This window comes from Triplophysa dalaica, chromosome 14 (assembly GCF_015846415.1).
Source record: "Triplophysa dalaica isolate WHDGS20190420 chromosome 14, ASM1584641v1, whole genome shotgun sequence".
Classification (NCBI taxonomy): Eukaryota; Metazoa; Chordata; class Actinopteri; order Cypriniformes; family Nemacheilidae; genus Triplophysa; species Triplophysa dalaica.
The window spans coordinates 10,272,173-10,291,580 of NC_079555.1; the positions used below are offsets into that span (position 1 = coordinate 10,272,173).

General features: G+C 36.8%; 3 protein-coding genes across 4 annotated transcripts in view; all 3 read left to right on the forward strand.

Moving 5' to 3' along the window:
- The window catches only part of rasgrf1 (Ras protein specific guanine nucleotide releasing factor 1), a 30,057-nt gene extending 27,938 nt beyond the window's left edge, over positions 1-2,119 (forward strand). The window contains exon 27 of the mRNA XM_056766170.1: positions 128-2,119. Within this exon, the coding sequence (XP_056622148.1) occupies positions 128-220 (93 nt within the window). The 3' untranslated portion in view covers positions 221-2,119. The remainder of the gene's footprint in view (positions 1-127) is intronic.
- A 359-nt stretch (positions 2,120-2,478) lies between these two features.
- Positions 2,479-6,350, forward strand: ctsh (cathepsin H). Its single transcript, XM_056766205.1, has 12 exons — positions 2,479-3,535; positions 3,787-3,818; positions 3,972-4,077; positions 4,159-4,229; positions 4,313-4,417; positions 4,506-4,592; positions 4,740-4,795; positions 4,918-4,999; positions 5,074-5,142; positions 5,386-5,492; positions 5,693-5,818; positions 6,056-6,350. The coding sequence occupies exons 1-12, from the start codon at positions 3,460-3,462 to the stop codon at positions 6,126-6,128; spliced, it is 990 nt and encodes a 329-aa protein (XP_056622183.1). The 5' UTR covers positions 2,479-3,459; the 3' UTR covers positions 6,129-6,350.
- Positions 6,351-7,706: 1,356 nt separating this feature from the next.
- Positions 7,707-17,215, forward strand: blm (BLM RecQ like helicase). 2 transcript variants are annotated; one of them, XM_056765942.1, is made up of 22 exons: positions 7,707-8,350; positions 8,428-8,488; positions 8,576-9,179; positions 9,284-9,458; positions 9,586-9,686; positions 9,792-9,912; positions 10,093-10,787; positions 11,021-11,197; positions 11,289-11,407; positions 11,483-11,596; positions 11,681-11,779; positions 12,013-12,161; positions 12,433-12,539; positions 12,646-12,806; positions 13,035-13,230; positions 13,421-13,611; positions 13,906-14,050; positions 14,171-14,370; positions 15,014-15,209; positions 15,449-15,571; positions 16,201-16,402; positions 16,618-17,215. In XM_056765942.1, exons 1-22 carry the CDS (start codon positions 8,259-8,261, stop codon positions 16,796-16,798), a joined length of 4,209 nt encoding a protein of 1,402 aa, XP_056621920.1. In that variant the 5' UTR covers positions 7,707-8,258; the 3' UTR covers positions 16,799-17,215. The 2 variants fall into 2 exon arrangements, with proteins under 2 accessions (XP_056621920.1, XP_056621919.1); XM_056765941.1 differs by having other exon boundaries at positions 8,428-9,179.
- Positions 17,216-19,408: the final 2,193 nt, after the last annotated feature.

Sequence of the window (19,408 nt, forward strand, 5' to 3'; positions counted from 1 at the left end):
TTTCTGATCTGCCATGTTTGCATACATAGTGTATGAAGATACAGTAAATAAACTCCTCTAACCTTCAGTTACATAAAAATATAATTTCACAGAATATGAAAGTGATGCAGTGTCTTTGTGTGTTCAGGCAGCGACGTATTTACTGGACAGAAGCTCAGTGATGGATGAAGAAGGGCTGTATGAAGCCTCGCTCCGAATCGAGCCTAAAGTACCCAACTGAAAGAAATGCTCTGCCTGAGGTCTACACACTGTACAGACACCACGCTCTCTACACATCCGTGTGTTACCTTCCCTATTACATCATTATTACTCCTGGAATAATGTGTTTCCTTGTTTTTAGTCGTTGCCTAATTGTTTCAGATCTTTCACTGTTGCTTTCAAACATTCGTTATGTAGGGAATCATGTTTTTTCTCATTGCAACAATTCTCTTAGTCGTCGCAGTTAGGAAGAGTTATGTTCATAACAGGATCTAACCAGACAGCTGTTTTTATTTTAGTCGGTCTTCTTTGTTATCGTTTCCTGGGGTAATCGTTTTCAGGTTTATCCATATCACCTCCTTTATGAAATATTAAATGCCGACAGGAGCATTTTGAAATTTTAATAGATGCATGTGACTAATTTACAGTATATGCATACCATGTAGCAGTTTGGAAAGCAGATATATTACCATATACAACAAGCGTATAGAAACACTTGTACAGTTTTAATATTATATTTCAAGGCACATGTCAGTGTACTTAGCCAAATCAATTCCAGTATCTTTACAGTATGTCCATTTTTTTGTGATAAGGACCATCTATCACCTACTTTCACACGGGGTGGGATGGACAAAACTAGATTGCAGTGATATTTATACTTAAGACGTTTGGGCATGACTTAAAGCAGGCAGTGTTGAATTTTCTAACTTGTCACATTGGAACCACATGGGGTCCCCCTATTGGCCAATAAGGATTTTGACGTATTGTTGTTTGTGAAATTCATCATCCTCTGTTACAGGTGGTAACATTATCTTATTTTTACAGTAAATGATTCACCCACCCCAAAATTTGTGGAAGGATTTTCAAAAGAAGCTGATCTGCATTAAATACAATTATATTTTTTTAAACTAGTTTATTTAACCAAGTAATGTTATTGTTGTTTAAGGCCTCATTTCTTAGGGTACAAATTGTATTCTGGATCTATCACCCTCCTTCTACACCAGATTATCCAGCTATTGTACATTTACAGACAATCTATGTCCTTCTTGCTGTTCCAGTGATTGTGGAACGTGACTGAATATCACTTTGTAAAATGCATTGTCGTTTAAAAGTATGATCAAAAGTGAATGACCTTCCCGCTTGCAGCATACAAAAGGGTATTTTTGTAGTCCTAGAATAAAGACGCAGGATTCTGCATCCTTCCCTAAAAAAAAGAAAACAAAAAAATTCTAGAACGTAGAAACATTTTTTTGTACAAGCATTGTCAACTCACCACACAGAAAAAGTATTCTGTATATTTTGTACATGCAGCCCTCTGTATTTCTTAACATGTACTAGTTTAAAGCACACCTCTTTAAAGCGTTGTATCCTATGCTTAAACACTCAATGCTATATGATTTGTGATTTTGAAACCATGATCTAGAGGTAGAGGACTTTAAAGTGTTTTTGCATATACTGTAATCCTGTCTATAATCATTCTCTTAGCAGGAATATAGTAATGTAGTGCTTATTCTGTGAATATTTGTATGTATTTTTACTATGTACAGTCTGGAAACACACTTAACGCTCACATTGCAGGCATGCAGCACTGTATCAGCCAGAAACTTTAAAAAGGACGAAATATATATATATATATATATATATATATACAGATATATATAGATATATACATACTGTATACACATCTATGTGCACATACTCTTATAAATGATATATAAACATAAAAACAAACATTTTGCTGTTAGCAATACCCAGTGGTATGAGAATTATCTTTCAACCCTTAAGTTTCTTTCCACAGCTTGGGAAATATTTCCAGTTTTGTACAAAAAAAGAAACCGAAAAGAAAAAGAGAGAAAATTAATTAAATAACCTGTATGTTTCCTGATTACCTCTTGCTAATAAATCTATTCTATCTCAGGGGGATATTGTGTCCCTGTATGTGTTTTTGTCTTTTCACTTATGCATGCATTACTTTGGTCTCTGAACACCTGGACTTGTGCGTCTGTCCTTACAGTAGTTTCTTATGTATTCGAAAATATTGTTATTTAAAAAATATGATCTTAAAGTAAAGGACTTTAAAGTTTTGTTTTTCATAAAACTGCATGTTCTTGTCGATAATCGTCCCCTTGTCAGGAATGTAATGTGCTTTATGCTGTCAATACTTCCACCTGTATACAGTCTGAACACACCATATCATTTAGTAGCATGTAGGACACTTACTGTATAAAACATCATTTATTTATAAGGTTCGTGCAGTACCAGACCACCCCACATGGAAAGAACCTATATGAGGATATATGCGCATATATGAAACCTATATGCAGTATATATGCACATATATGATCATATATATGCTGTATATATGCCACATATAGGCAAAATTGAGGTGCATATGTGTGCATATACAGGCCATATAGGTCTCCTGTATTGCTTCTTTATATCCACCTATAAGCCCTATATGTACATACAAGATACGTCTCCTATATAGCTCATGGCAGGATCTGGTGATTTTATAGCTCATATCTCACTTTGGCAACTGTCATACATGATGCCTAGCTCATATTTTCTATTATCAAGGCAATAACTAAGAACAAACTAAAAAAAAAAATGCAAAAAACGTATGTATGTGCGAGCACGTGAAATTGGTATCACATGTAATTGGCATGTTATGGAATTTAACTATGGCAAATAAGTGAGAGGAGATGGAAAGCTATGATGTCTACTTGTTTTCCTGAAACATTTACAAGGTCAATTCTTTCTTGTATAAATATAGTGGAAAGCAAGGAAATGTATAACAAAATGTTTTGTCGTTTTTTTATTTTGTCAATCAAGCCTTTTTTCCAATTTCAAGTCACTTCAAAATTCACATTACAGCTCATACACATCCACACATTCACTGTTACATCCACAAAATGCAATGCAAAATGCAATGTTTTCTGTATTGTCTTAATGCAGTTTCTAGATGAATATGGCTGAAATAGACTACTTAAATCACACTTCATAAATCTTAATAGATCCAAAATTGCGATTCTTGCATGTACAGTACGAATCATATAAAGCACAGTACACCATAAACATTTATAAATAATCATTAATCAGATTTACATGTACATAATATACAACATATGACGTTTGTTTTGAAACGGAGTACAGTTGCACCCCTCCCTCGTGTAGGAGGAGTTCTGAAGTAGAACTTACATAGAAAGTCATATGATCAAACTCGCGCACACTGCTCGCGCTACAGCTGAATGAGAAGTGAAGATGAAGGGGCTAATTTTACTGGTTTTGTTTGGGGCTCTTTATCATGTACACACAGTGCCCTTGCACACAGAGGAAGGTCAGTAAGAGTTTAAATAAACTATTGCTTTTCTCAACAAAGGTTGCTAAATTACGCCGGAAATACTTTCGCTTTTGATCGCAATAGGTCTTACCTATAACTGACGTAATAACTGTTTAAAACTACTCTGACCTTAACAGTGCAAATAGTTTATAACATAAGATATACTGTATGAAGCAAACAACATTTTATCCGGCTTTAATCCGGTTTGCAGTGCATCATAAAACACATTTTTGTATTGTCTGTTACAGATGAGTATAATTTCAAGTCATGGATGTCTAAGGTAAGACTGCTATAGCCTATCAGCATTACAAAACAGTAGCTCCGAAGTTTTATGTCGCAACCTAAGGATCTTTGTGGAACAAAGAGGAAGTGAAAACATTGTGGGGGAGGAAAGTCATGATGAATAAATCAGATATACATTTGCAATTCACAGCATAATAAACAATATGACACGAGTGAATATTACCAGCGCCTGCAAATATTTCTTGGAAACAAGAAGAGGATTGACCTTCATAATGCTGGAGACCACTCGTTTTCAAGTATATCTCATTTCACTTACAAAAACACATTGATTAAAATCATAATGTTTACATTAAATTATTCTACTCTTCATTACACAGTGGGGTTAAACCAGTTTTCAGACATGAGCTTTGCAGAATTTAAGAAGCACTTCCTCCTGACAGAACCTCAGGTATTCTTTTATAAATGTCTCTCCTGCTAAACAGGAAATAACAGAACATTCCCTTTATTCATGAACGTTGTTTAACCTGACAGAACTGCTCAGCCACTAGAGGGAATCATGTGAGCAGTAATGGACCTTACCCTGACATGATCGACTGGAGGACAAAGGGAAACTACGTGACGGATGTGAAGAATCAGGTATCTTCTTTTAATAGTCATCTACAGACATAGTGAAAAATGCAACTGTCTCCAGAGAAATTTGAATAAAGACCCTGTTTTGTTTCAGGGGCCTTGTGGTAGCTGCTGGACTTTTTCCACTACAGGCTGTCTAGAGTCTGTCACCGCCATTGCCAAAGGGAAACTCTTACAGCTGGTAACTGAACAGTCCTATGATGTATTTATATACTGTATTATATATCATTCACAATGAAAGTTTTCAATAAAAGTTCAATTCTAAGTGATCGTTTAAAATCCTACACGAATATAATATATATACTGTAAATATATTTTCATTCTACAGGCAGAGCAGCAGCTTGTAGATTGTGCTGGTGCTTTCAACAATCACGGTTGCAATGGGTGAGTTTTAGATTATTGGCTTATGTCAGGAGCATGAAATTATATTTTATTGGTATTTAGGAGTAAAGTCTTCACACTGTAAAATATTCTGAACATCATTGACTTGTTGTGATATGCTTTAGTGGTCTCCCAAGTCAAGCCTTTGAGTACATCATGTACAATAAAGGTCTTATGACAGAAGAAGACTATCCCTACACGGCTAGGGTGATTACTGTTTTACTTTTTCTAAAGTAGTAATTTAAATTAGCATTGGTTTACAGTTTATCCTTTGGTTGTAGGATGGTCCTTGTAAATTCAAACCACAGCTTGCTGCTGCTTTTGTGAAAGATGTCGTAAACATTACACGGGTAAGTGATTTTTGTAAAATGTATATCAATATATTTACATTTATGCTTTTGGCAGACACTTTTATCCAGAGCGACTTGCATTGCATTATACTATACATTCATTTTTAATTATGTGTAATCCCTGGGATCGAACCCATGACCTTGGTGTTGTTAGCACCATGCTCTAACCCTTGATCTACAGGAAAGCTGTATATTATTTGCATTTTGTCACACTAACTGCAAATTTCTTTTATTATTATTAAGTATGATGAAGCGGGCATGGTAGATGCTGTGGCCAGGTACAACCCTGTCAGCTTTGCATATGAGGTTACATCTGATTTCATGCACTACAGAGATGGAATATATACCAGGTTAGACTTGCTATATTAAATAGTGAAACTAAACCTTGAATATTGAGCACTTCAAAGAGAATGTTTAACCAAAACAACATAATATAATATAAAGTAAAGAATGTCAATAATTGATGTCAGTGTCAATAGTTTTTTACAAGATTTTTTTACGACACGGTGCAATCATCATTACAAATACTGTAAAATGACTGTTTTTTTAGCACTAAGTGTCACAACACAACTGACAAGGTGAACCACGCAGTGCTTGCTGTAGGCTACGCTCAGGAGAATGGAACTCCATACTGGATAGTGAAGAACTCCTGGGGAACTGCCTGGGGAATAAAAGGGTCTGTTTGCGTTTTTCTCCAATACTGTGCTAAAATTGTGAAATTAACTCAAGGAAATTAACCAGTTGTGGTCACATGGTGTGAAACATAATAGCGTAGCTTATTCAAATTCATGATGTTTATTTTAAAGAGCATTATGGTTTGTCTTTAGAGGCAGATTAGTTATTTGTTTATATTTTATAAATATGTCATTATAATGAATGGTTTTGAATGGTATATTACTTTTGTCCCATACAGTTATTTCTACATTGAGAAGGGAAAGAACATGTGTGGACTTGCTGCTTGCTCATCCTATCCAGTTCCATTGTGAATAACTGAAATATATCACATCAAATCAATTCATGCTGCAAAAAATCAACGATAAATCTTTGAATTCAGATTCATTTAAAAGATTCAATGACTCTTCATTAGCCCACTTGATTGTTAGCTGAATTCATTCACTTTGAATCTGGGTTTATGTTTTAATGTGTTTTAATGTTTTGTCAAAAATTACTTTATTGTTTTGAAATAAATATTGACACGAGGAAATTAATTTGTCTCTTGTTTTATTTTGATTAATATTGGTCCGGATAATGGTGTTTATTTGGTGAACCTTAAAAGTTTTGACAATAAGTTGATTATAGACATATGTTAAATGTCTTAAAATGTTTATTAAACTCTTTAAATACCTACAGTAAAAGTGTCTATGTACAGTGTGGACCCACCGTATTCTACTGTATTGTAAGGTCTGTAGATTTTATGTAAATCTAGCCAAAACCAGCATGTGGCGACATAAATCTACATTTAATGTATGAGCTACACAGCCTCCACTATAGAAGCAGTTTTTTATTTAGTTATTTATTAACTCATTTAATTTTAGTAATTTAATTTGAACCGGGTGAAATGAGTTAGAATAAAATAAAATGTCGCAAAACAAATATATCTCGATAGAAAGGAACAAGACACAACGGAATTCCCCCCTGGTTGTTCCCTATGCCACTTATAGATTTACAAATTCACAAAATAATCAAAGAACCGGAGATGAACATACCAACTAAATTAGTGGTTCAACAGTATATAATAAAGGAATATTATGATGTATTACAGGTATTTACAGATGGGTCTAAGAAACCAGAGTCTGGAAGAACAGCAGCAGCAGTATATATTCCTACTTTTGAAATAAAAATTGCAAAAAGATTATCAGAGCATGTGTCCGTTTTTACTACTGAATTGTTAGCTATCATACTAGCTCTACAGTGGATCGAGGAAGTCCAACCAGAAAGAACTGTGATATGCAGTGATTCCATGACTGCACTCACTAGTCTACTAAGTGGTAAATCTGAAGCTAGGCAAGACTTAGTATTTGAAGTTTTGCAAAGTTTGTTTAGAATAAAGCAGTTAAGAATATAATTAAATTTCCTATGGGTACCTGCACATGTGGGTGTGGATGGAAATGAAGAAGTAGACTTGCTAGCAAAGAAAGCACTAAAGCATCCGCAAGTAGAAATTAAAATAGCTTTAAGTAAAGATGAATTCAAGAGAGTGATATCATCTGAAGTAAGTAAGAAATGGCAAACGTTATGGAATGGTGGGTGTAAAGGAAGACATCTTTTCCAGATTTAGGACTATGTTGGAAATGAGAGAAAAAGATATGGTAATAGGAAGAATGATGTCATTATATCAAGACTAAGAATTGGACATACAGCATTAAACTATACTCTTTTTAAAATAGGTAAGCATGAATCGGGAAAGTGTGACAAATGTAGAGAATTAGAAACAGTGAGGCATATCCTTAATGAGTGTCCTGCATATGAAAGGGAGAGATCCCAATTAATACAAGAATTAGGATGGTCGGGAGTGGATAATATCTCTTTAAAAGTATTGTTAGGAAACGGGGCAAGGCAATCAAGAGTACACAAAATATTCTTTAAATACCTAAAAATCACAGGAACAATAGATAGAATATAGAAATTAAGTTTTTTTTCTTCCAAAACTAAGTACTCTCCACACTCCAGATCAGTAGGTGGCGGTAATGCACCTTTTCGTAGGTTTGCCAAACCGCCATAAAACACCAGAAGAAGACACAACGAAAATGACGTTTTTTGCACTTCACCAATCGGAACGCAAGCTATGGTTAGGCGGTAAGCGCGAGCTTTCAACAACAACATGCGAATGGTGTTTAACTATTTAATGTGGTTTCGCTGTATCATAACGTGCGCTTTTTGTTTACGTTCCCGGTAACTGTAAGTGAATTTGTTAACGTTTAGCCTTTTATAGGTTTTAAGGGTAAAACTTTGCGGTGTTTGTGTTATTTTGTTAACAAAATGGACATCAGATAAACGATGTAATGTGCGGTTCATTTTAACGGAATTTAACTTGGCTGACCTAAGTGAATGGGATTGTTAAAATGCCGTTGTCATGAATTGTTGAAAAGTTAGTATTAACTATTAAAACGTACGCAATGCCGAGTCTACCGCAAAATAACCTAAAGGAGCAACTGGAGCGACACAATGCTGCACCGAACAAGCTGTCACTGCTTAAGCCGAAGCCTGGGTAAGGACATACTCACTTTATAAACATGCCCACATGCGTCTGATGAGAGTCTAACCTCTCTGTCTATCTCTGTTTAGGAGTTTTTGCTTCAAAAAGAAGTCTCCATCCGGAAACACCAAACCGGATGTTCCTCAGAAGGTAACTGGTGAAAATGTGTTAACCAACAGGAGTGTCAATGTTCCACACAACTTTGAAGTAACAAAAACTCCTGTGACATTTCCGAAGAAGCCCGAGAAAGCTGCACCGAAAGTCAACTTCTTCACAGCTCCAAGCAGACCAAAGACGAGTAATGTGAACCCACTGGCCAACCCCTTTGCAGTGAGCAAACCCCTTCTTGTCCAGTCTACCATTAAGGCTATTCCTAAATATGCCATCTTGCCCGTGGATTCCAATAAAGACCAAACTGTGAGTGAACTCAAGAGTGACAGCTTCCTCTCCGATAGCATCAATGAATGGGATGACTTGGATGATTTTGAGACCCCGGTTAAGGAAAAAGTTGTATCGCCATGTGCATCTACGAAACAAACAAATGTATTGGAACAGAACGCGTCTCCAAATTCCTCTTGTTCTAAGAAAGATGGGACTAGTTTAAATGGCAGTTCACTTGCTGCAGGAACTACAGCTGCCCCAAAGGACTTCATGTCAAATGCTAATGGAATCGACACAGAAGCTTGTGAGAGAGAACCAGAGGATTCGCCCATTAAAAGAACCAAAAAACGCAAGACCACAGTCCACCAAAAGTCAATACTGAGTGACACAGAGGATGAAGAGATCATTGACTGCAACCTACCAGCTAAAAAGAAGGAAGAAGAGGCAAAGTGTGTGACAAGTTAGTATTCCTTGTTTGCTTTCTCGTTATATGAATTAGTTCATATTTAAAGTGTAGTATTTCATTTCTTCACTACGGTCCCTTTAATAAATTGTGTTTTGAAGGAATAACAGGTCAGACACCTGCTGCTGAGGAAGGTAAAAGGGCCGATACAAATGACATCATTGATGACAGAGAGACAGATTACTTATATGATCATGTTGAAGAATTTGATGATTTCATCCCACCATCACCTGTTCCTGAGGATACAAGTCCACCAATTTCAGATAACGAAAAAAGGTAGCATCCTTTTAGAGATGAAGTATTTTTTTACAACATATATTCTGTTAACTAGTACAGTGAAAAGTTTATTTTTGATTGAACATTGATTGATGTTATATTTTATAGTCATATTGTTTTATTGTAGATTATCTTACCCTGGTACCAGTGATGACAAAAAGGCAACACCTCCCAGATTTGGTTCAAACTTGGCAGGATCCTCCGATGGCCTTGCCAAAGAATCTAAAGGTATCATTGTACCGTATTTGTGGTGTTTAGACCTTATATGATCATTCTTAATTTTGCTTCTCAACCGTCCTGATGATGATGTGCATTTATTTATTTGTGATTTAGGAATGGATGATGCTCTTTTCAGTATTATGGAATCTATTTGTTGTCTTGTGGACACCATTCCAGAACATGAGCTTATTGCTCTGAACTGTGGTTCAGACTTATTACTTCAGAGAGCCCGCAGGTAAAGCAATAAAAGAGATGAGCAGAGTTATTACTTAGAAGGGGTTTGATAATGCAAGGGCGAATATTCCAACATGCATGTGTGATTTATTTATTTACATGATAAGAGATTTAAGTCATTATTATGTTGTTGCTGTAGACAGTAGACTGAGTTAAGCCATGTCTTTTCTATTTGCCACAGGAAAAGGATTCTTGCTAATGGTGCTTCATCTATAAAATCTCAGTCAGATAGACCAACAACTCCACATAGTGTACTAAGCAGACAAAGTTTTGGTGTCACACACTCTAGTCTGATGTCATCGGTGACACCAGGTCAAAGTGCTAAAACAGGCTTTCAGTTTCGTAAGTCCATCGCCTCTATCATGTCTCTGGACAATAACAGCAAATTTGAAGACTCTGACTGCATCTTTAATGGAGTTGAAACCCCTGGAGGTTCCTGGAATCCCAACAGCTTCTCAGAAACTAGTCCGGCTTTGAGAAAATTTGATTCAAAGTCAGATAAATGCTACTCTGGGCTGTCATTCAATGAATCAAACGATCAGACTACGGATGCAGAAAATATCGACCTATTCTTTTCTCCTAAAAGACCGGTGGATTCCGCGAAAAAAGCTAAAACTAACACTACAATAGCTAACGGCACACATTCTCGAGCAGACACCGAGCCAGAAGATGACTTCCTTATCGATGACTTTGAAATCGATGACTTTGATGAGACTGATATCCCTGATTATTATGAGGAACCTAAAAATGTCCTGACATCAAGAGGAAACTTTAGTGCTATGACACCCTCAGTGCGGGAGAGAGTGGCTTCAAAACCCGTGGAGAAAATGACAGTCATCACACCAACACCACAACCAACCAAACCTAAACAAATTGGTAAATTTTTAACTTTAATCCTATAAAATGCTCTGACTAGCACAAAGGTGGAAGACAGTATTTTCTGAAGTGTGTTTGTAAGAAATAGTATTTTGTGTACAAATAGATTTTGATTTCATGTTCTCTTTAACAACACGTTGAACTATTTATTTTTGTTTCTGATTCATGTGATCTCTAACCTTTTTAACAATGTTTGTAGTAAAGAACCTATCTTTGCACATCTTGTTTTACAGAGCCCACATATAGAAACCCAGCTCATGATCGCTTCAGAGGCTTCAGCTTCCCTCATAGCCCAGAGATGATGAAGATCTTCCATAAGAAATTTGGGCTTCATCAGTTCCGATTCAACCAGCTGGAGGCCATTAATGCCGGTCTGTTAGGGGAGGACACGTTTGTACTGATGCCTACAGGTGCGTCATTTACTCTTTTTTTTTTTTTTTTTCTCCCTGTTGTCTTAAGCACACCTACAGTTTATCTGACTATGTCTAAAATCCCCTACAGGTGGTGGTAAAAGTCTCTGCTATCAGCTTCCTGCTTGTATTTCTGCAGGAGTGACTGTAGTTATATCACCTCTACGCTCACTCATTGTTGACCAGGTCCAAAAACTCACCACACTGGATGTGAGTCCCTCATTCCACATGGTGAATATCTCTGCTTTTCATAACACGTGCTTATTGTCCAGTTTTATGTCTCAGATCTGTGCGACCAGTTTATCAGGAGAGAAAAGTGATAGTCAGGCTGCAAGAATCTATATGCAGCTGTCTAGGAAAGATCCCACCATCAAACTTATTTATGCCACTCCTGAGAAGGTGGGTCCTTAAGCCATAAGACAGGTTCTTTCTAATTATGCATTTACAACTTGATCAGTGTTATATTTTTGTTATTGTCTTCAGGTATCTGCAAGTGGAAGGATGATTAGCGCCCTTCAGAATCTGTATGAAAGAGGTCTACTGGCTCGCTTTGTCATTGATGAGGCCCATTGTGTCAGTCAGGTAAACTCTACAATGCCTTAGGAGCAGTTTTATATTACATATTTTAGACTTTTATTGGCAGATCTTTTCCCCCTAATTGGTGTAAAAAATGTGAGAGAAAAAACATTGCCTGGTCCTGAATATATTCAATTTGTCAGTTTTTAAAGCAATAGTTTAGTAAGACCGAAATAATTGCTGTTTATATGAATGATGGCTTTAATATATCCCCAATTAATTGTTATTTTCTTTGACAGTGGGGTCATGACTTTAGGCCAGACTACAAGCGCTTACATGAGCTCAGGCGGATGTTTCCCAAAGTTCCGATAATGGCTCTGACGGCCACTGCCACTCCTAGAGTCCAGAAGGACATTCTTAACCAGCTTGCAATGACTCGTCCTCAGGTGTAAGTCTTCCTGTCAGGCGATTTCTGATTCAATCGTCAATGTCTTTTTTATTTACAAGCGTTGTGTTCCCATTCATGTTTACACTTTTATTTCAAACTTTAATGCTTTTTCAGAAAGTAGGATAGAAATAAGATAACTGTTTGAATGTTTTGTAAATTTGACAGTTACAGATATAGCTACTTAAATCTAATGTGCACCTGTGCTACATAGTTATATAAAGTTAAACATAACATAATAGATACAAGTACAAAACTCGTCATGTTTCCACAGATTCACTATGAGCTTTAACAGGAACAACCTCAAATACTCCATTTTGCCAAAAAAGCCTAAGAAGGTTGCTGAGGACTGCATTCAGTGGATCAAGAAATACTATCCACGTGAGTTTTGTCCAGATGTAATCAGGACATCAGCAGTGTGCATGTTTTCACTGCATCGCTATCTATAATCACAGCCTGATGAACTAGTAGATAATTTTTTGTGTAGGTGGCTCAGGCATTGTGTACTGCTTGTCTCGCAACGATTGTGACACTCTGGCGGACAGTCTACAGAGGGCTGGGATTGCAGCGCTGGCTTATCATGCTGGACTGAGTGACAGCGACAGGGAATATGTACAGAACAAATGGATCAACCAGGATGGCTGTGAGGTTAGGAACTTTAGTGTTCAAACAAAAAAAAATTAACCTTGCAAAATGAGTTTCTGAAGTTTTGTATATAATTGTTGTTTACACATATTTTAGATTTACATGATGGTTTGAGCGTATGACATTTTTAGATTGACTGGTTCTTTTTTTTTGAAGAGAAATATGCAAAAAGTGCATCTTAAACATCCAAATTTGTCATTGGCTATCTAATCTTTGCTCTTGTATTGTTAGGTTATGTGTGCCACCATTGCGTTCGGCATGGGCATCGACAAGCCTGATGTGCGTTTTGTGATTCATGCCAGTCTGCCTAAATCAATGGAGGGTTACTACCAGGAGTCAGGCAGAGCTGGTCGAGATGGAGAAATCTCCCACTGTGTGCTCTTTTACGCTTACAGCGACGTCATCCGCATCAAGAGACTCATTGCTAGTACGTACTCCATCTGTGCCAGCCATGATAAAGAGATAAATATACTGACTTCTAATATAACAACAATGTTTGAAACCAAATGTTTTATATAGGCTTTGTGTAGAAATAAGACTTCTTCAGACACAGTTACACAGTCACGTTTAATCTGTCTATGTAAGTGTGACCTACAAAATTTGTAATATAATTGCAGTGGATAAAGATGGAAACCAGCAATCCAAAGCCACCCACATTAACAACCTGCACAGTATGGTGCATTTCTGTGAGAATGTAGCTGAGTGCAGGAGGATCCAGCTGCTGGCATACTTCGGCGAGCATACGTTTAATACAAGCTTCTGTAAAGAGCACCCGGAGGTCATCTGTGACAACTGTGCCAAACCTAACGTAAGACGGTTTCAAATGATTGCATGCTTCATAGTTTTGTAACTAGCATTGGCAGATCCTGCATTGTGTAAGAATGTTCCTAGGATTTTCACACTTTTTGTTGTTCATTTTTATGTAGTATTAAAGCCTTTTCAAGCTTGCACATTGTGCCTTTTACCATTTTTATTTTATTTTATTGAATAATATTTTTTTTCTATATACTAGCATTTCATGTTTTAAATATACAATACAATACCATACTAATATCAATATCACATACGAATGCATAATTATCCTAATACTCACTTTTTTCAGAAATACAAAGCAAGAAATGTCACAGAAGATGTGAAGAAGATTGCGAGGTTTGTGCAGGAGAACTGCGAGAAGGTCGGAAACAGATATGGCAAATCCGCCCAGCAGAACAGACTCACCCTGAACATGCTGGTTGAAATATTTCTGGGTAAGAAGCCTAGCGGGATCTCGCTGTCATAAATGATAGTGTGAATATGCATCACTTCCTTCACTGCTTGAGATTAAATGCCTGTTAGGGTGGGTGCTTAAGAGTATCTCTGTGTGTCAGGCTCTAAAACGGCTCGGATCCAGTCTGGAATGTTCGGGTTGGGAGCACCATATTCAAAGCACAATGCGGAGAGGCTTTTTAAGAGACTGGTGTTGGATAGTGTTCTGATGGAAGACTTGTTCATCAATAGGAACGGTCAGGCTGTGGCCTATATATCAGCAGGTCCTAAAGCCATGAACGTACTGAGTGGAAACATGCAGGTGATGATTTTCAAAAGATGGTATCTTGCTTGGTCGGATGTTTGCCAGGGTTTGACCTAACCGTGCCCCAGATATGGGGTATAAAAGAATCTTTGGTAACACTTCAGTATAGGGGTCAATTCTCACCATTACCTAGTTGATATTAGCAAGCCTTTTATTGGCATATTGGCTGTTTATTAGTACTTATAAAGCACATATTCTGCATGTCCATACTCTACATCATGATCGTACTCAATCCCTAAACCTAATAACTACCTTACTAACCATTAATATACCACAAATTAGGAGGTAATTGGGTAAAAAGTAATAGTTAATGGTTTGTTAATAGCGAGAATTGCCCCCTAAACTGAAGTGTGACTGGATGTTCTTGTTAGCTTTAAATATCATAATATAACAATCTAGTTATTAGAGTTTATGATAACGTTGTTGATTTTGAACGTTTTTGAACAGGAGCTCTGTGTCGTATTTTAGGAAACACTTCATCATAAAATGTCTGATAGGGCAAATATTGCTTCTTAATATAAAGGTTAATGTTCCTGATATGCGATCATTGACTGTTGAACTTTTCATGTGTTACAGTGATATTCTATTGAAATTAAATTTGCAGTAAATGGGTAAGAGTACAAAATATTGGCCTTTACAGGTTGAATTCATTGAGACTGAGAGTGCATCCAGCATCAGAAAACACAAAGCCTCTGTGATTGAGAGTGTCTCTAAGAGAGAAGAGATGGTGAAGAAGTGTCTGGAGGAACTTAATGATCTGTGCAAGAAACTTGGCAAAGTCTTCGGCATCCATTACTACAACATTTTCTCCACAGCCACACTCAAAAAGATTGCAGGTTGGTAGAGGTTGTGGTAAAACAAATTGTTGTAGTTTCAAATGAATGTTTGACTGCATAAGAATATTACTTGTCTAAAATCTTGTTAGTTAATGAAATGTACAGATTGAATTGCAGATTTATGTAATTCATTTTACGTATTGCATGACTAGGAAGAAATGCTGTTTTAGGCAGAAGTATTTAATTGCTTTTTTTTTGCATGTAATCTGTGTTTAGTGTATTGTGGTGTTTCTGTGCAGAGACCCTTTCAGCTGATCCAGAGGTTCTACTGCACATTGATGGTGTGACTGAAGATAAACTGGAGAAATATGGAGCTGAGTTTATTGAACTGCTGCAGAAGTACTCGGAGTGGCAGCTGCCCGGTGAGACTCTATTCACACTATTCATCCAACATCTTTGTATGGATGAAGTCCTTAAAATGGAGCATAAGCTGATGTACCATTGAATGTTTTTGGTTGATCTGGTTGTAATATTTGGCATTGGTACAGAACTGAATGGTAATGAATGTATTCATAAATGCAAAATCTCAAGCAAAAATTTATTTGATGATACAAATGTCTTGAGGTATGTGAAAGTTAACATTTCCCAGTCCCAAAGACAGTTTTTATTTGACTGGGTCTACCTACAAACTAAACCCTCATAAACAGATTGTGTATCAGCAATAATTTCAGAAGTTTAAAGGAACGATGAATTAAGACATAAAACCTGGAAGATAAGTCAGTAAACTGCTATGCAATCACAGCAGTGGGCATTTATTTCCAAGTCTTCAATGCAGCACGGTTATTAAAACCGTGCGTTTGTCGAGCTGGCCTCAAAACCTGGGTAGAAAATAGCCTATTACTTATTGATTTTTATGTATTTTAATGTAAAAACCACGCAAACTTCATAAATAGACCTCATAGAACCGTATAAAACAATAAACAAGCCAGTTAATGACACCTTTAAAATGAATTGAAATGAAGTACTTGATGTTCTCACACCCCCTATGCAGCTGAGGAGCAGTCTGAGAGCTCTGGATGGATCGACACAACACAAGGCCATCAGAATGATGAAGATGATGATGACGGCGAGGGTGACAGCACATCATCTTATTTCAGAAAAAGCTCTGGACGAGGACAGAAAAGAAAGCAAGCGTCTTACTCTAGAAAACCCAAAAGGAGGAAATCCACTAACCAGAATCCCTCATCCAAAGGGTCAGTGTGTTTTTCTTTTTTGCTGAAACTTGTATTAATATTATTACCAATCATTTATTAGTAATACTTTTATTATTAGAGGTGTGCAGGTCTGACTTAAAGTCATTTTAAAATGGAGAAACTGTATTTATTGTATAAGTATATTAAATGCTTTGATACACTTAGGTTTGTGCGTGCTTTGACCAAATGAATCCTGTTTTCTACCCTTGATGTAGCGGATACACCAATAACTGGTCTTCATCAAGAGGGGGATATAGAGGTGGGAGTCGCAGTGCAGGCAGAGGTTCCAGCCCAGCTCCAGCAGTGCAAGCAGGAAAGAGACCCGGCTTCATGGCTCTGCCCACCCCACAGACTGCTGCTCGCCCATTCCTGAAACCATCATTCTCTCATTTTTAGTAAGCAGAGTATTACCACCAAATGTGTCAAAATACTTTGAAAACATGTACTTCTTGTAAACAAACATTTAAAATACTTTTTTAATTAATACATTTGTTGCAGTTTGTATGTGAATTCTTTTGATTAATTTGACGTTTGTACAGAATAAATGTTTTATTTTAAAGTTGTGTGCAAATCAGTACTTTTTAAAAAAAAATACAGTATAAAGGTTCATCTGTAAGAGGTCGGTATAATATGTAATATGCTTTGAGAAAGTAACTTCTAATGAAACGCTGCAGTAAATCAGATGCCCTGCATTTGCCATTACTGGATATGAATGTGTAAGTTCAACACTGATCTGAAATGGGGAAGGGGGTGCATTTCTAGAAAAGCATCACTTTTATCACTCTGAGAGAAATAAACCACAAGATGTCTCAACTTTTTTTAAATGTTTATTTCAAGTTTGAATATTTCCATGGCACCAGTTACAAGGGACTATCAGTGAAACAATTTATTAAACCACTTTGCATGGAAGGTTTCCTACAGTACAAAGATGATTTTGGAATGAATCTGACTTGACAGGAACTGCATTTGGCACATAAATCACGTATATATTCGACTGTTTATATACTATGGAACTAAACAGCAACCTTCAGTCCCATACAGAAAAAATGCAGAGTACAGAAAAGAACGCCCACAGACATGCCTATGCATAGACAAACGTGCATGCATATGCATAGCTGTCGAGTGGACTGTAGGTGACACAAGCACAGTACAGAAAATGAAGCGGGTTGCCACACTGTTCTGTATTGAGTGTTAGTGCCACAGTGGATCTGAGCGTAAAGGTTTAGATGAGGTTTCACTGAATAATTAGGAAAGTTGTATGGAAGCACAAAATAAGTAATTCGTTCCAATGATAAACTTTCCCTGGGTGTTGAAGATTTATGAGAAAAAATATATCGGTTATTAATCCAGATTTGAAAGGTCAAGCAGCAGCAGTCTATTGTGTCACAAAGAGGACGAGTGATTCTTGAACCTGTTGGAGAGCATTGATGTTTACATCAACAGCTGTTAGCCCACACCAATTGTTAAACAATAAAAACCATCACCTTGATCATTTGATGTTGTTATCTACATGGTGGTAAGACTACTGTATTACCAGTGAAGTTCTTTTATATGCATTTTGTTACTCCTGAATGTCTACGTGTCAGTTGATATGTGGCAGGTGTTCAACGGAGCATCAATGCAGCTCCTGTTACACTAAATAGCTCAGCACTAAAGAAGCATAAGAAAATACAAAGGTTACAGTGACCATGTAAAATAACGCAACCCATTTAGCTGGCAATTGCCCTTTAAAGGACCAGCGCATTTATCTCAGTCAAACCATAGCGTATAGTACAAGTAAACTGTCTAGAGACAAGAATAAAGAAGCTCACAAGGACAGAAGCAGTGATTGCCCTTGATTTACAGCTGAAGGGAGCGTGTGCTTTCAGCTCCTCGCATTCAAGCGTGAGGAGAAGCGGTCAATTCCAGCACAAGTTTAAATGGGGAAAAGCACTGATAACAATGTGTATAAAATGTAGCAAATTCTGAAATAATCATCATATAAAATGAGCCGATCACAATTTTGTAGCTTTAACTTGAATGAAATGTATTCATTCCTTGCTCCGTAGAAAACATCAGGTCATTGGACTCGCTTCACAACAGCACAAAAAACATCCACATGATTCTAGAAATCAACAGGTTATTGCTTGATGAATGGCACTGCCATGCAGGACTGACCACTGAGGCTACATAATGCTGTCAATGGGAAAACTCTCATCAGATACACTTTTATTTCATTGCTTCATTGTTTATTATTCATTTAAGTTTATTTTATTGATTCTATGTATCAATAATACCCATCACACAAGTAGCCATCAGAGCAACATTATCATGTACCGCAAAAACATCTCCGTATTATAAATAAATTTACGTCATCCAGACGCTGTTAATAATTTGGCACGTTAGATGTTAAAAATGCATGCATGGATATTTCTCAAGGTAAGAGACATGCAGAACTCAAATGGCCATCTATCTTCTCTTGAACTACTCCTGACCCGAGATTTGTTCAAAGGTTTGTTCAGAGGTTCATGCATCTCATGTTTGTTGTAACTGGTTTTCCCTCAGCTCCTGTAATCGGTGGAAGACAGCAGTTCTATGAATTTGTTATAAAGGCGCATGACCGACGGCAACCACATTACCTGGTAGATTAATAGTGTTGTATGGGCTAAACAAAACTATTTGTGATCACTCTTGATTGTGACTGTTTCTTTTTATTATTTTAAGTAAACTTTGTTAAATAAATGCATCTGTAGCATTTCAGAGGGTCCGATGTAAATCGGAAAAAGGAGAAAATAAATTCTCTGTTAACCTGACGTGCCACTGAAAAATAGCCAAATTTCTCTCTTCAAAGATATTGTGTACAAAAGACTAATTCTGGTCTTTTTATATATATTGCCAATAACACTAATTGTAAAAATATGTGCGCACACAAACACACATTCAGTCTTTTGTTTGAACTGTGTATAAAGCGATTCATATTGTTTGTGTGCAGGGCTTTTACCGATACACAAAGCACAGGATCATTTG